At 34.6% G+C, this 16,439-nt stretch overlaps 1 protein-coding gene across 7 annotated transcripts in view; it reads left to right on the top strand.

Annotated features, from left to right (window-relative positions):
• The window catches only part of METTL25 (methyltransferase like 25), a 182,604-nt gene that overhangs the window by 25,953 nt on the left and 140,212 nt on the right, over window positions 1-16,439 (top strand). For all 7 annotated transcript variants that reach the window (XR_012380675.1, XR_012380677.1, XR_012380674.1 and 4 more), the window contains exons 4-5: window positions 4,884-5,480; window positions 7,165-7,312. Coding sequence is in view for 1 of the 7 variants with exons in the window: in XM_025882475.2 (XP_025738260.2) it covers window positions 4,884-5,480; window positions 7,165-7,312 (745 nt within the window). In the remaining 6 variants the exon portion in view is untranslated. The remainder of the gene's footprint in view (window positions 1-4,883; window positions 5,481-7,164; window positions 7,313-16,439) is intronic.

Here is a 16,439-nt window from a genome sequence, read left to right as displayed (position 1 = left end):
GTTACAAAGCAGATATTTTCACTGTCTTTGCCCTTTTTAGCCATAGTCTTTGTAAACATTCAGGCTGGTTCTTTTCAGAAATTGGCTCCTACCTGAGCATGTGAAAAGTTTTCAGAGTTAAGGCATAAATCCCAATAACAAAAGAGGTTAGTAAGGAAGAGATAAGATTAAAGAGTTGATGAGAGATTTTGCTAAGAGGAGTGGTATGATCAGACTGTTTTGTTCTCCTGAGTATAGACTTGAGGGAAAGGAGCAGAGAGACTATTGAGGAGGTTGTTACAGTAAGGCAGGCTTAGGGTGCAGTTGCTAAGATTATGGATTTGCTCACATTTCACACATAGGGTATGAGAGAAAGAAAAGAGCCATAATTTACACCTGGAGATAAGTATGGAGATATCATTAACTATGATGGAGAATATTATGGGAAAGGCAGGTTTTACAGAGAATATCAAGAACTTAGTTTTGAACACATTAAATTTGAGATTCTTATTAGATATTGAAGTGGAAATGTTTAGTAGACTGTTGGTTATATGGGTATGAAGTTCATGGGAGAATTTCATACTAGAATTATAAATTTGAAAGTCATTAGCCTAGAATGGTAATTAGATCTCTAGGTCAGATAACAAAATATAACTCTTCTGGGTGCTGAACTCCAGGAAACAAACTGAGGGTTGCTGGAGGCGGGGGGAGGGATAATTGGGTGATGGGCAGTAAGGAGGGCACTTAATGTCATGAGCACTGGGTGTTATATGTAACTGATGAATCACTAAATTATATCTCTGCAACTAATAAAAGAAAGATACTATGAACCTCCTTATTTCAAAACAAAACAAAAAAGATGTAACTGTGTGAAGGGATGGCTATGTTAATTAGCTTGCCTGTAGTAGTCATTTCACTATGTATATCTAAACATCATGTTGTGTACTTTCAATACAATTTCTATTAAAAAAGGCAGACTCAAAAAAATATGTAACTCTTCTATATGAAGTGTATTACTGTACTAATAGTGTTAAGAAATGTCCCCACTATGTGTAACAATGTTTCTGTGGGAAAGTCTCCTAAACAGAATTAGGAGACTAGGAATATACCTCCCACCAGGCATTGGACTGGAAAATTCTTTGTTCTCAAACCCATAAAATGATCAGGAAGGAAAAGAGTGCTGTGAGTAAAGGATAATAGGAGATCAGAATGGTGGAGATTTTGGTATTCAGACCAGATAGTTTGAAGGCAAAATGTATGGCTTATGTTAGTTAAGTGCATAGAAGTTTTCATTGTATTGCTGACACTACATATGCTACTAAATTAGACAAATCTGGAGGAGGATAAAAGTCAACTTGGATCAATAAAATAGGAGTGTAAGTCAACTGATAGATTTCCTAGGAGAATTCGCCCATTACTGAAAAGGTTTTTAGATATAATACTGGGAAGACATGATTCTTAGAGTTTTTACAGCCATCTTACAGCCAGAGAAATTACAAATAAGATGCCCCAAAGGCTGTTTGTGGTTGAGCCTTTGAATGGTTCAGCCACTGTACTGCCAGATTTCTTAAGTGGGGTGGATTTTCTTCATTGTTCGAAACTTGATGTTTTGTTACTTGCAGCCAGGATATTCTTGACTCACAAGTGGAATTGCCATAAACAGATATAGGAACAAACTCAATTACCTCTTGGTAAGAAAACATTTACACTGATAAGAACAAATATACTGATGCTTGTAAGCAACCCATTGGTCGCTAACTTTAAGGTTGTCATCAGCATCAGTAAGTGTGTTTCATAGAAGGAAAGGAATAGGGAGCTTTGCTTTCTCTAGAGATTCAGATAGGAGAGAACTGACTAATAGTTTCTACTGTGTAGCCCTTGTATTCATGAGTATAGGTATGGTATCTTCAGTTAGATTATAATTCCTTAAAATCAAGATATATAATGCTTCTGTATTTCCCATAATGCCTAGCCCAGAGATGAACATAAAAAGGGGCAGAAGGAGTTCTTTATAAGCTTATTTATGGGAATTATTTATTGGAATCTTATCTATGAACTGCTTAAATTGCAAGACCCTAAAATTTTTGAGGATTTAATTAATGGCATTACTTCAGATATAAGAATGTTTCCTTGAGTGGCTCATACTTATCAGTGTTTAACTGATTTTAGGATAGACATAAAATTAGATACTGATTTCTTATGATAGTATTCCTGTAATTATTTATTTCTTACAAAATGACATGGCAGTACAGTAACAATCTCGGTAATATTTAATTCTTATTTTTAGTTTTATTGAGATATAATTTACATATTCACCAATTCTAGGTGTACATTTTGATGAACTTGGTGTGTACAGTTGTGTAACCACCACCATAATCAATATTTGTCATCATAAAAAGTTTCCTCATGCCCTTCCACAAGATATTTCTTTCTCCACTCTCAGGTAACTACTGACCTTCTTGTTGTTGTTTTGTTTTGAAGTAAACTGCTCCCCCAGCATGGGGCTCAAACTCATGACCCTGAGATCAAGACTCATATGCTCTCCCAACTGAACCAGCTGGGCACCCCTGACCTACTTGTAGTTTTGAATTTTCTCTTTTTTGTTTTGCCCTTTGTGTGTGTGTATATATATATATATATTTAATTAACATATAATGTATTATTTGTTTCAGGGGTACAGGTCTGTGATTCATCAGTCTTACATAATACCCATAGTTTTGAATTATCTAGAACGTCGTATAGGTGGAATCAAATAGTATGAGGACTTTTGTGTTTGAATTGTTTCCTTCAGCACGTAACTTTTGAGTCATCAATGTTGTGTTTACTCTTTGTTTTTCGTTATGACATGGTATAGATATACTACAATTTGTTTTGCCATTTACAGGTTGATGGACATTTGCGATGTTACCATTTTTTTTTTAGCTGCTATGAATATTCACATACAAGACTTAATGAAACATGTTTTCATTTATCTTTGGCAAAGAGTCTGAAATGGGATTTGTAGGTCATATAATAAGTATATGTTTTAACTTTATGATAAGCTACCAGTGTTTTTCAAAGTGCCTGTACCACTTTACACTTGTGTGTATCTCATTATGCTTTTAATTTGCATTTCCCTGATGACTAGTGATGTTGGGCATCTTTTCATATTGCCCATTTGTATATCTTCTTTTGTGAAGTGTGCGTTTAAATATTTTGCCAATTGTTAAGTTGTTTGCTTGTCTTATTTTTGAGTTGTAAGAGTTATTTGTGTATTCTGGATACAAACCATTGGTCAGATATATGTTTTGCAAATATTTCTTTTTTTAACTATGTATTTTTAATAGCAAAATTTTTAATTTTAGTGAAGTCCATTTTTTTCAGTTAGTTCTTTTGTAAAAGCAAATACTTTTTATGTCCTGCAAAAGAAATCTTTGCCCCCTCAGTGTCACAAAAATGTTCTCATGCTTTCTTCCAGAATTTAATAGTTTTTACTATCACATTTAGATTTGTGATATACTTTTTTTTATAATTTTATTACGTTATGTTAGTCACCATACATTACATCATTAGTTTTAGATGTAGTGTTCCATGATTCATTGTTTTCATATAACATGCAGTGCTCCATGCAATACGTGCCCTCCTTAATACCCATCACAGCGTTAACCCATCCCCCTACCCCCCCTCCCCTCTAAAACCCTCAGTTTGTTTGTCAGAGTCCATAGTCTTTCATGGTTCGTCTCCCCCTCCGATTCCCCCCTCTTCATTTTTCCCTTCCTACTATCTTCTTCTTTTTTTTTCTTTTAAACATATAATGTATTATTTGTTTCAGAGGTACAGGTATGTGATTCATCAGTCTTACACAATTCACAGTGCTTACCATAGCACATACCCTCCCTGGTGTCCATACACTTTTAATTAAGTTTTGTGTTTGCTGTGTGACAATTAAAGTTCACTTTTTTTCTCCGGACAGACATCCATTATACCAGCACCATTTGTTGTAAAGATTATCTTCTCTACTGGATTACCTTAGCCATTTTGTCAAAAATCAGTTGATTATATAAGTTTGGATCTATTTCTGTATGCTGTTCTTTTCTATTGATTTATTTATCTGTTTTGATTAAAGCACTATGCTGCTTTTGATTACTGTAGTTTTAATTCCTGAATCAGGATAAATCTTCCAACCTTATTCTTTTTCAAAATTGTTTTGGTTATTCTAGGTACTCTGCCTTTTCGTATAAACTATAATATCTAGTTGTCAATTTTTTAAGAAACCCTGCTGGGATTTTGATTAGGATTGTGTTGAATCTGCAAGTCATTTTGGGGGATTGACATCTTCATTTTAAGTCTGTGCCATTTCGTGAACATGGTGTATCTTTATTTAGATCTTTTAAATTTTTTCTCTGCTTAAAGTTTTCAGTGAATAGGCCTTACAGAACCTTCACTAAATTTATTGCTAGATATTATATTTTTTTGCTATTTTAATTCAGTTGGTTTTAAATTTTATTTTCTAATTGTTCTTTACTACTGTATTGTATATATTCTGTTGGTTAATTATTAATTTCTAATGATCCTGTATCCTGACACATTGCTAAATTCACTTGCTAGTTGTTAGTTTTGTATATTCCTTTAGATTTTCTGCAGATGCAGTCATGTCATCTATGAAGAAAGACAGTTTTATTTCCCATATTTATATCTTTTACATCTATTCCTTGACTTACTATAATGTCTAGAACCTCCTTTAAAATGTCAAAAATGATGAAAATGGTTGGTTTTTAGTAGGAATCAAAAATTAAAAAACAAACATAACAGGTTATATAAATTACACAACCGTTTCTTTACTTGCTTTTTAAAAAGATACTGAGAATGCTTTCTGTTCTCATCTGACTAAAATCCTTTATTTCATTCTGTTTTTCTTACTTTAGGTAATTGACCTGGGTTCTGGAAAAGGCTACCTAAGCTCTTTTTTGTCCTTGAAATATGGCTTAAAAGTTTATGGAATTGATTCATCAAATACCAATACTCATGGAGCTGAGGAGAGAAACAGGAAATTGAAGAAACATTGGAAAGTCTACCATACTCGGTCAAAATTAGATGTCAATGGACTGGCATTAAAAATGGCAAAAGAAAGGAAAGTGCAGAATGAAATTAAGTATAAAGTAGATTTTGACGGAATGTGTAACAACAGTCCTGCAAATCAAGAAAAGATGTCTGCCTCAGGTTTTTTGCCAGATTTTTCGGATTCTCTAATTTCTAACATTAGAACACAAATGGAAAACCTACATGTGTATTCACATCGAGAAGAAAACTTGTGTTTTGAAAATGCCTTTGCTCTTATAGACCTTTTGCCTATTAATGCCATAGAACCTGCTTCATTCCAAACACCTAAGAGAAAAATGTCTGAAGCAAATAAAGAGAGAAGAAAACTGACATCAAAGTCAAATGAATCAAATATATATTCACCTTTAACATCTTTTATCACTGCTGATTCAGAACTACATGATATTATTAAAGATCTGGAGGTGATTTCACTTTTGAATTCCTCAATTTAATTTAATTTATAAAAATGCTCTAAGACATAGAATTAAATTTCAATAGTAGCTTACTTAACTTTATCTTTTTGATTACATTAATCTAAAGGGCCAAGAAATATCAGAGGCTTTATGCAAACTATTATAAGAATCTAATATAAGATTAGCTAGAAGAATGTTTCTTGAGTTCTGTAGTGAATTAGCAATTTAATAACCCAAATTAACCAATACCTTCGCTCCCCTCCCCATAACACACATATACAATATTTAAATATTTTACTATTAGGATAAAATAGTGATTGCATATTTTCATCTGACACCTGATAATATTATTAACTAATAGTATATGATGAACATCGTAAAGAATGAGATTAAATTTTCTTGTAATATCTTTAGGGAGAGCTAAGCCAAGTTTAAAGAGAGAGATTTATGCCTCTTGTTGTTCTACCTCTAATTAGTAATAGACCCTTCCTCTCTAAATTCCTTTCTACTTACAATGTTGTAATATCTAAATAAAACCTACCCAAACTATCTAGTCATCGAGAAAATAAAATAGTTGCACAACCCTCCAAAAACTTTGAAGACAGTGGTGGTTGAAGCAACTGAATGTTCTATCAGGTCAAAACTACTTATAGGTACATTTTTTTTGTTTAGAAAGTTTAGACTTAAGCTTTGCTTATGGTCTAGAATACATGGCCTAAAAAAAACATTTTTAATAGAATAACTTAAAATAATTGTATTTGTTCTGAAGATAGTTATAAAAATATACTTTACTCACAACATGTCTATTATTTTGAATTTATAGTAACATGATAATGATAATAAGAATAGAAAACATTTACTGAATTTTATTGTGTGCCAGAGGTGGTACTAAGTCATTTACCAGTATTAGCTTACTTAAATTTTACAACAACCCATTGAGATAGGTACTATTATCCTCATTTTACAGATGAGGAAGACACTGAAGAGTTAAAACAAACTTGGTATATTGATTAAGATCTGTGAATGTATGTGTGTGCCCATTCTGTATGTGTGTACATTAAAAAAATTTTTTTTCACAAACAATGAATCATGGAACACTACATCAAAAACTAATGATGTAATGTATGGTGATTAACATAACAATAAAAAATTTAAAGAAAAAATTTTTTATTGAATTTGATATTGCTATATTTGATGTAATGAATAAACTATCCTTTTTTGGTGTTGGAGTAGAAATGCCAACTTAGCACCACTTACTCTTTATGGCAATGTTTTATAAGTTTTGGTAGGCAGTTCGTGAAGAGGTAAATAAAAATATTGACTAGAAGCTGTAAATGTATCTCAAATCACAAGTTTGTCCTAGTAATACGTGCTTCGTTTGATTGTCCAGTCTTTAATTTGGCTATTTGTTAAGCAAATATTAGTTGTAAAAGAGATCAGAGAAAATTCAAATGGATAAGTAACCAAAAACATTAGAAAATCAATTCAGAAGTATGTTTGTTGTGATAAAAGATCACAGTCATTTTTGCCTATAAAGGAAATTTAAAATAAAAAACATATACTACTTTCTAGGTAGAATTTGATCATTTTTAAAAGCTCCGTATATTCCAATGAACATTTAATGTCTTCACCTGAAATTTTTTTAGGTTTCCTCTTAATTGCCAAAATTTATTTTTTCTTCTCATTTTCAAAGGATTGTTTGATGGTAGGTCTACATACTTGTGGTGATCTTGCTCCAAATACTCTGCGAATATTTACTTCCAAGTCTGAAATCAAGGGAGTTTGCAGTGTGGGTTGTTGCTACCACCTCTTATCTGAAGAGTTTGAAAAACCACAAAAAGGTACAAAGTTTCCCATATCTCTTAATTATATTTATTTGAGCATAACGGCTGTTTTTTGTCCTTTTTTTTTATTGTTGACAATAACATTTTGAATTAACATTTGAGAGAATACCTGATCTAAATATTCTTGTAATTTTAATGTTACATCAAATGCAAGTTGATGTGCTATCACCTTATGTGTTTTATTATAGTTTCTTCATAAAATGGTCTTAATGAATGCTAAAAACTGCAAATACTTAAAAATTTTATGTGGCACATTTTAGAGAACTTCTGTTTAAAAATACTTGTATGATATATATTTGCTTAAATAGTAAAGCTATTTTGAGATGAATATATAGTTGCAAAGTTTGCTTTCATTTCTAAAGCCTCTGTTTTGTAAGCTATATTACTATTTCTCAGAAAAACCCACCAAACTTCCTTACTGTATTTTGAAGAGTCAACATACTCTGATTTTAAAAATCTGCATAACTATGCAGTTGCATCAAAATTGTACTCAAACTACTCCCTGGACTGAGAAGGTACCTGAGGAACAAAGTATAGAGTACTTTGGTAGGACTTAAAGCATCTCATAGCCCTTCATCCAGAGCAGCTCCTGAAACTCCTCTGTCTGATCCATTTTATATGTTCTATCTCTCCATGAGATATGCTTTCAAAACCACTGGTTCAGATTAGATGGTTATTTAGTCTATTAACATTAGCAGTTCCCTTTTCTGTTGGTATAAGGAAGTCTTTATCAACATCCACCATCCCTTGCTAAGAATTTTTACATTAGGAAGATGTGTGCATGTGGATGGTATTCTATGCTCTTCTCAGTTTTAAAACCCAGATGAATATGAAATTTTAATTATTTTTCATTTAGCCATATTCAAGAAGTAAAAATTATGATTGTATAATTCTACTGAAAATTGACTGGATGAGACAGGTCATCCTTAAAACCGACAAAGATTTTTGTGAGATAAAAGTTAATTGAATTCTTTATGTGTCTTAAAAAGTATCTTTTAGGACAAGGTGTACAAAAGTAAAGTTGGGAATATATGGAGATACACCAGTGAGAGAAAGCAAATTGGCAAAAAGTTAACAACAGTTTGATTTACATGGAGAATATATATATTTGTTATGCCATTACTTCCAACTTTGAGTACAAAAATTTTCAATGTAAAAATTTGGGGAAAAAAGTGAACCTAAAATAGAAAAGAAGTATTTATACTAAAGTATATGCACAAATATTTACATTATTTTACAGTCTTATTGTACATCTTTCCTAAAAGAAATGAAGAATGACCTTCAATACAATCACAGTCGTATAGCTTTTAAAATATTAAATGAGTAGTGTTTTCCTGCATCAGCAATAAGGTAAGATTTTATGTAGGGGAGGTTTGGTTCTTAGTTCAACAGCTTCCTATTCTATAGGTACAGTTAAATGGGTTTTTGTTTTGTTTTGTTTTAATAATTGGCTCATTTGGGGTAGGTAGAGATGCCTGGTGTATTCTTCAATTCAGAAGTATTGTCCTACAATATAAGATCTTTAATTTCAGCTGTTTTCTTCCCTCTTTCATTTTATCATCATCATGCCCCCTGAGATGCCTTCCCCTTCCAAAGGACCTCCTTCTCCTCTTCAGGCAGTACCGTCTTAGGACTGCCATCTCTGGTCCTGCTGGACCTTTGCAGCCATTGCTCTGTATCATCAGGTCTCAGACCTAGCCTCAGTATTTCCCACCATGAATGGGATCCTCTTTATTGACTTTGTACTCTATTCTCTGTCACACACATTTTTCTCCACCTGATTCTTCCTCTGGAGTGATCCTCTCAGCTGGTTCTGCTAGTTTAGGATGTTTATTTACTAACTTACGTTTAAGTCAAAATTTGTGGTGTAGTTGTGGCTTATGAATAATTTTGTTTATTATCTGTCTGGTTTTTGTTGAACATGTAAAGAAATTCAGATTTAACTGACTCATTATTTTACGGCAACCAGGAAGTACCATTGATACATTTTTTATCTGATGTCTAGTTCTTTAATTCTGTTCCTAAAGGGCTTGGTAAAAGCTGTTTGCCAGAGTAGAAAAAAATTTAAGAGAATGATTTGCCAATCATTGGCAAAAAGAACTTCTTTGCCAGTCCATTTTATAACAGCCTTTAGGTATTTTTTTTAACGATTTATTTATTTATTTTAGAGCATGCACACAAGCATGTGTGAGCAAAGGGAGGGGGAGAGGAAGGGGGGAGAGAGAATCCTCTGGCAGACTCACCGCTGAGTGTGGAGCCCAATGCTGGCTCAATCCCAGGACTCGAAGATCATGACCTGAGCTGAAATCAAGAGTTGGCCACCCAACCGACTGAGCTACCCAGGTGCCCCAGTACCTTTTCTAAGAGATTATTGCGTTAAACTGTTGACAAGTATTTATTGACCATGTATTTGAACTAAAATGAAAAATATCTTTTCATAGGGCATGTTCAGTGGAGAGGCCTTTGAAGAATCTGAAGGGGAGGGAAGATAGGTGCATCTACATCTTCAGTCACTCCCACTTCTTTCCTGCCATGGAAAGATCTGATTTATTTATGAGTCTTTAGAGTGTAGATACTGGTTTTTATTCACTTTTGTATCTTCAGAACTAAGCACATTGCCTCAAACATGCTACATGGAGATCAATATTTGTATAATGTTTGTTGGATAGATAATTAAGAACAACTGACTAGCAATAGAAAAAAAAACCACTGTCACTGCATTGGCAGCTACATGTCATACTGGTAGGAGATAATATGACTGAATAAACATTTCTTGACTAGCTACTATTTTCAAGGCATGGAACTTGACACTTTGTGTCTGATAAAGAGAGATGGGGGGGGCTCATAAAAAGTCTGTACTTTGGGAAAGAAGTAAAAAACTCAAATAGATGCCAAGCAGAGTTCAGTTCAGTTCAACATTCATTGAATGCCAGCTATGTTCCATACTGTGCTAAGCAGTGATGATATTAAAATGTATGCAATATCATCTTCACCCTCAAGGGATGAAAAAGTAGCTCTTAATCCTAGGAACCTGATAGTCCTGGTAGTAACTTAATTTGCAAAAAATCATTTAGAATAGAAAATTCAAATAATATAGAAAGATATTAAAAATGAAAATAAAGTCTCCCGACCCATATTTTTGGTTTCTTCTTAATTTTCCAGAAAAGAAAATGTATACACATATGTACACACTTCATATTCTTATATTTTAGGGACACAAAAGATAAACAGTTCTTATTTCCTTGCTTTTTTCACTTAATGTATTGTGTGATCTTTCCATATCAGCACATACAGTGTTGCCTTATTCTTTTTAGTGATTCCAAGGTGTTTCATATGCTGTTTTTTATTTTAAGATTTTATTTATTTATTTGACAGAGAGAGACACAGCGAGAGAGGGAATACAAGCAGGGGGAGTGGGAGAGGGAGAAGCAGGCTTCCTGCCAAGCAGGGAGCCCAATGTGGGGCTCGATCCCAGGGCTCTAGGATCATGACCTGAGCCGAAGGCAGACGCTTAACAACTGAGCCACCCAGGTGCCCCTCATATGCTATTTTTTATTTATTCAATCCTAAATAGTTATATTTTCTGAAAACAATGGTACTTTTCTTTCAGTAAACCAGAATTTAGTGAACAGATGGTCATTTCACTATAGAGTTTGGAGAACACAAAATATGGAAAGAGTGTTTCCCTCTATTTCCTAATCCTCCAACATTAGTTCAAAAGAGTGTAGTAAGTGCTATAAGACAGAATATTATTCTTGTGTTATCTTATAGCAGAATAACATGTAGATTAGTCTGTGATGGGGGGGATGGGAGCTGAGGTTATGTTCCAGTGTGGCAAAACCCACTGTGACTTAAAAGATCAGTGGGAGTTAATCAGACGAAGAAGTGAGAAGGGTATCGCAGACAGTAAACAAAGTCTTGGGGTAATAAGTGTTCAAAATCACATTTGCTTCTCTTTGCTTTCCATAGTTACTGTTTGTCTTTTCTCCCATCTTATTTTTCCTTATGTCTTTCCAGCAATGATAATGATAATCCTAATGGTCATTTCAGTGGGTAGAAAGGGGCAGCTTTTAGAGTGAATGACACCTCCATTTTCTGATTTCAGTTTACCCATAAGTCATTTCCTCAGAATCTCTCTTTGGTTCTCTTAGTTTATTTATTTAGTACCTCGTTATTTATAGAATAATCTTTGGGTCTTCTGGGAAAATTAGTTAAACCAAATAACTACAGATTTTCATACTTCGGAAATGGAAGTCTCTCAGTTAACAGATCTCAGGCTTTGGTCTTGGATCCTTTCCTTCTCTAGAGTGGAAGTTGCCATTGTTCACTAAGTGGATAGGACATTTTTAGTCAGAGGATTTAGATAAGAAAAAGTGTTGGGAAGGTTTGTAACAACAGTGACTGGCAGCTACAGACTCATTTTCTCTCCTTACAGACAGAATTAATTCAGGGAAAGCTTTTCCTATCAAAAATATCTTAACTGAGAATCACTGAGATTTTCAGGTAAACAATACTAGGCTTAACTGACAAAAGCTAATATTAGTATCTTAGTGCTGCTTGCTTTCCTTATGCATACCTGAAACAAACAGAAGCTTGGGAGTTTTGCTTGTCAGGAAAGCAAAGAATAAGCAGAAAGCAACAGAACTGAGTATTATGATGAAGTAGGTGGAGATATATACAACACAAGTACCTTCAAATACTTTGGAGGTCAAGAAAAGAGGTGGAAAGCCAAAAGGTAGTAGAAAACTACAGAAAAATAAGTGATAGGAGTAACAAAAGCAACCTTTATTTGTGTTGCAGTTTTGCCTAGCTTTGGACTGCCACATTTTCTCATCTCAAAAGCCAGATGGCAAAGGTAACTTACTCCCTTTTCTCTTTCCCACGCCTTTATCTCCATTTTCTTGCCTTATCTTGGCTATAGGAAAAGGAAGAAGATAGGAACCGTCTCCTGCAATTTTTATAACAGTGTTTCTCAATTCTGGCTGCCCAGTTGGATCAAATATGACACTTCCAGTATTTAGATGCCAGAGACCTGCTTCTGACCTTCTGAATTATAATCTCCAGGAATAGCACTTGAATATAAATATTTTTAAAAAGCTCTGTAGGTAATTCTGATGAACAGCATGTTTGAAAACAAGATATTTATTATGGTTCCATAAGAAGACATACAGAATTTGAAGGGATGATTTGTAGAAATATATTCAATATTATTTATAGTCATTTCAACCTCTCCCATGCACAGACTTAGAGACTATTCACATGCCAGTTTGTGGATCCAAACCGAAGGCTCAGCCCAAAAGAGGCCCAGGAAGGTGTATCAAAGTCCAGGGTGTGGAGTGCTAGAGTAATTACCCCCCAAAAAAGTCCTTAAAATGAGCTCAGAATAAAACCTGGGGAAACCAAACCGAGAGGGCAGGATACCATGTAATAAGTGCATAATAAACTAAGGACTAGAAACTAGGCAAAATCAAGGGGAAAAAGCTAGGACAAGCAAAAGAATGTCCAAGGTAATTATGAATACTACTAGAATCTTAGCTTCTTTGTTGAAGAGAAGGGGTGTATGTGTTTGGGCTGTGTGTGTATGTTAAGGCGGACGATGGCAGTTTGTTATGGGCTGTATTGCAGTAACTATTTGGATAGATAGATTATGGATATAGTCTCGTTTTGTATATACAGTGTATATAGTTCTATTCCTTACGAAAATAGAAATCTATCACTATAGAGTTTGATCATTATATTTAACTACAGGGCAAGGGGTTTGCGTGCACAAAGTTAGCATATTTCCTGTCATATATCTAGCACTTGGGTTCCATGGAATTATATCTCTGAATGGTCAAGTGTGTCATGTGTCTCTCCCTTCATGTCTTACACACCTGCCCCTCACCCTCGCTTTGTTTGCACAGCTGTTTTTAAGTTTGAATTGGGGCATGGTAGCCCCTTGGGATGTAAATTTGAGTTATTAATAGTCCAACATAGTATAGTCGAAAAGTCTGGAATGTACGCTGCAACTTTTTATGATGATATGTACTATGTAAACAATATGTGTTTTACATGATATGTTTACCCAGTGTGCTGTGGTAGACCGTAGAGGTGGTCTGCCATGAATGTCAATTTTCAAAAATACCTCAAAGCTCTCTGAGTCATTATGAATACTGAAGTTATACCATATGTTTTAAAAACTGCTTTTAAATATTTATACATTATGAGCCAGTAGTTCCTAGGAGAACAAGAAATACCAGAAACTGTTTTATTGCAGTGCTTTATAGAACATATATATTTTCCCAAGCTTGAATTGTTGCAGTGTTTTGTTTTAATATTGATTATTATTGTCATAATTAATTTGAAATACTTACATTACTTCTCCTTGAAGTTGGAGAGAGAAATTCTTTTGGTTGTTTTTCCTGTAAAGGTAGAAAAGTTACCTATCTAGGTCCACATATCTCTTCTTCCTTGCTAACTGAACTATAATTTTGTTAAGGCATCAGTCTTTAGGAAGATTGTGCCCTTCTAAAGAAATAGATGACTTTCTTTTTTATTTTTTAAAGTAATCTCTACACTCAACGTGGGGCTCGAACTCACAACCCTCCGATCAAGAGTGACATGCTCTTCCAACTGAGCCAGCCAGGTGCCCCAGAAATAGGTGACTTTCAATCTCAACTAATTATGATAATTTTTATTTAGGAATGGATATGAGACACAATTCTTACCAGTGAAGCACAAGAAGCATATCTTTAAGGGGGTTTCCTAGGAAATGGTGGTTTTTTGTTGTTGTTTTGTTTTTTTCTTAAAACTGAGCACAAGGCAGGAAATCACCTTTTTTTTGCCTCTGGACTTGGTCATTTGTATGCATTTGTTCGGCCTAACAGAAGTATCTCTATATCTGCCTGTTATGTATACTGTCAGAAATTGGTGTTAGTTAGACTAAGTATAGGTTTATCTGAGTTCTTCAGGCCCATTCTGAGGGACAAAAGGTAATTTTACTTTTCTTCTAAGTTTATATGATCATTGCAGAGGCTTAGGAGTACAGGAGGAGTAGAGAAAGATCTAGGACCCTGGAGAGTCACATCAGGCAGTTTTATAGAACTTCTTCCTTGGCCTCAATAGGAAGTCACTACTAGGAGCACCTCTTGTCGGGAACACAGATTGGTGCTTGGTCTTTCCCAACCCCATCCCCAGTCCAATGCCAGGCAGTCTTCTAGTATTGTTAGTGCACTCCAAATACTGCATATCTGCAGATCACATGAATGGCGTAACCTTTGAAAGCCTGTGGTATACCTTCATGTTTACCCGCAGCCTTAATGTGTTACAGGGTATTAAGGCGATTCTCCCATTGATCCCTCCACTTACTTTTGTTTTGTTTTTGCTTTGCTTTGTTTTTAACCAGAGGAGGTCTGTACGTAGTCTTTTAGTGGCATCTTTCAATCTGGTTCTGCCATTTCTCTATCAAATGGAAATATTTCAAGGGCACATGATAGCTCTCATATTGTAGATTGTTTCTCTATTTTTGTCACCAGTAGGAATTTTAAGGGAGCTAGATACTTATATAGTCATCTTCACTGTCTTTGAGGATTAACTATTGATATAATTGCTTTAAATTTAGAGGTACTTCACTGGGAAAGGCATCTGGAAGTTGAAAAGATATTGAGTGTATCATTTGAAAATGTAACATACTGTTTAAAAATAAGCTTATCTTGTCTTTAGAGATCTTTCAGATATTCAGTGTATGGTATTAAAAACTCCTAAGACAATATTAGCTGGTTAGTGTCAGCGTTAAACCATGCATTGTATCATACAGAAAGGTATGACTAATTTCTTAGTGAATAGGAGTGAATTATTCCCATCATTGCAACAATACATAGAATTGCTGTCTTTTCAGTAAAGACAATATTTTCTGACACATATGTATTTTATTAAATAAATCTTTTTGCCTACTATGGTCTTTTAATACTGGAAGTTTGAGGGATGTAGAGGAACAAAGCATGGTTTCTCTTTTCAAAACAGCATGTATTTGATTTCCATTTCTAGCAGTGTGGGGGATGTGATTTTTCTGAGGAACCCTCCTACAGTTCAGCTAGATCCTGGCTAAATTAGAACACGTATTTTTTTAAGCATTGCTGAGTCCACAAAAAGTAAGGGAAATCTCTATGATTCAAGAAAAATCAAAACCTAAAAGTTAAAAGGAGAGACAAAGAAGAGGAGTTGAAACCAGAGCAGGGAACTGGAGCCATAAGGTAGCAGACAGTGTTGTCCTGAGGCAAATGCTTCTCACAGTGGGATCTAGAGACTAATATTGGGCCTCCTGCATGGTCAGGGAGCTAAACCTGGAAAGTCCATACTAAGCCATGACCTTGAAGAGACAAAACAGTTTTCAGATCTATACAGAAACAAAATCAAATTCCTATGAGGGAATACTTCCCAAATTCAGGCCCTTGGAGTTTCTATAGATAAAAACCTACCAAATATAAGCTCAGAACTTAACTAACTAAATCACAAAATATGTCTGGCTGGACATAACCTGAATGCTACTTGCCCCTATTCAACTAAAAGTACTGAATATAGATAGTTAAATTTTGTTTCTGAAAAGCATTGAAATACTGGAAAGATACATAGTATTTATCGGGTCAACATGTAGGAGAGTGTAGGAGTCCACAGAGATGATAGAAGCATTGAAGCCACTAAGGTTGTTTGTGTACCATGGCAAACTAGCGCTTTGGTGTCACGGTCCTATAAGGGGTAGTCTGCAAATGATAAACCTATACTTAGGCACACACAGAAGGAGTCTCATAGACACACTCTCACAAGTTGAGACCACAAACGTGAGGACTAAAGTCAGGGCAGCAGTAGTAGGAATAGAGTAAATTAGGAGAATTCAAGAAACATTTAAGATTGTTCATAGAGTGGGACATAAGCAAGAATTGTCAAGGATTATTACAAGGTGTCTGTTTTCAGCCACTGTGTAGGTGATGGCACAACTTACACGATAGGAAACAGTAAGGACAGACCAAGTTTCAGGGCAGAGTTTTGAACATGTTTAATATTTGAGATTGCTTTATGTATGAGTGATCATATTTTGGGAAAGTTTTATAAATACATCTAAATACATGGAAATGGAGCTGTTGTAGTA

The sequence above is a fragment of the Callorhinus ursinus genome, unplaced genomic scaffold (assembly GCF_003265705.2).
Source record: "Callorhinus ursinus isolate GAN/ISIS: 27379988/994484 unplaced genomic scaffold, GSC_fseal_2.0 scaffold14, whole genome shotgun sequence".
In the NCBI taxonomy this organism is placed as follows: domain Eukaryota; kingdom Metazoa; phylum Chordata; class Mammalia; order Carnivora; family Otariidae; genus Callorhinus; species Callorhinus ursinus.
Note: the sequence above shows the minus strand (reverse complement) of the source record. Positions and strands in the feature narration are given on the sequence as shown.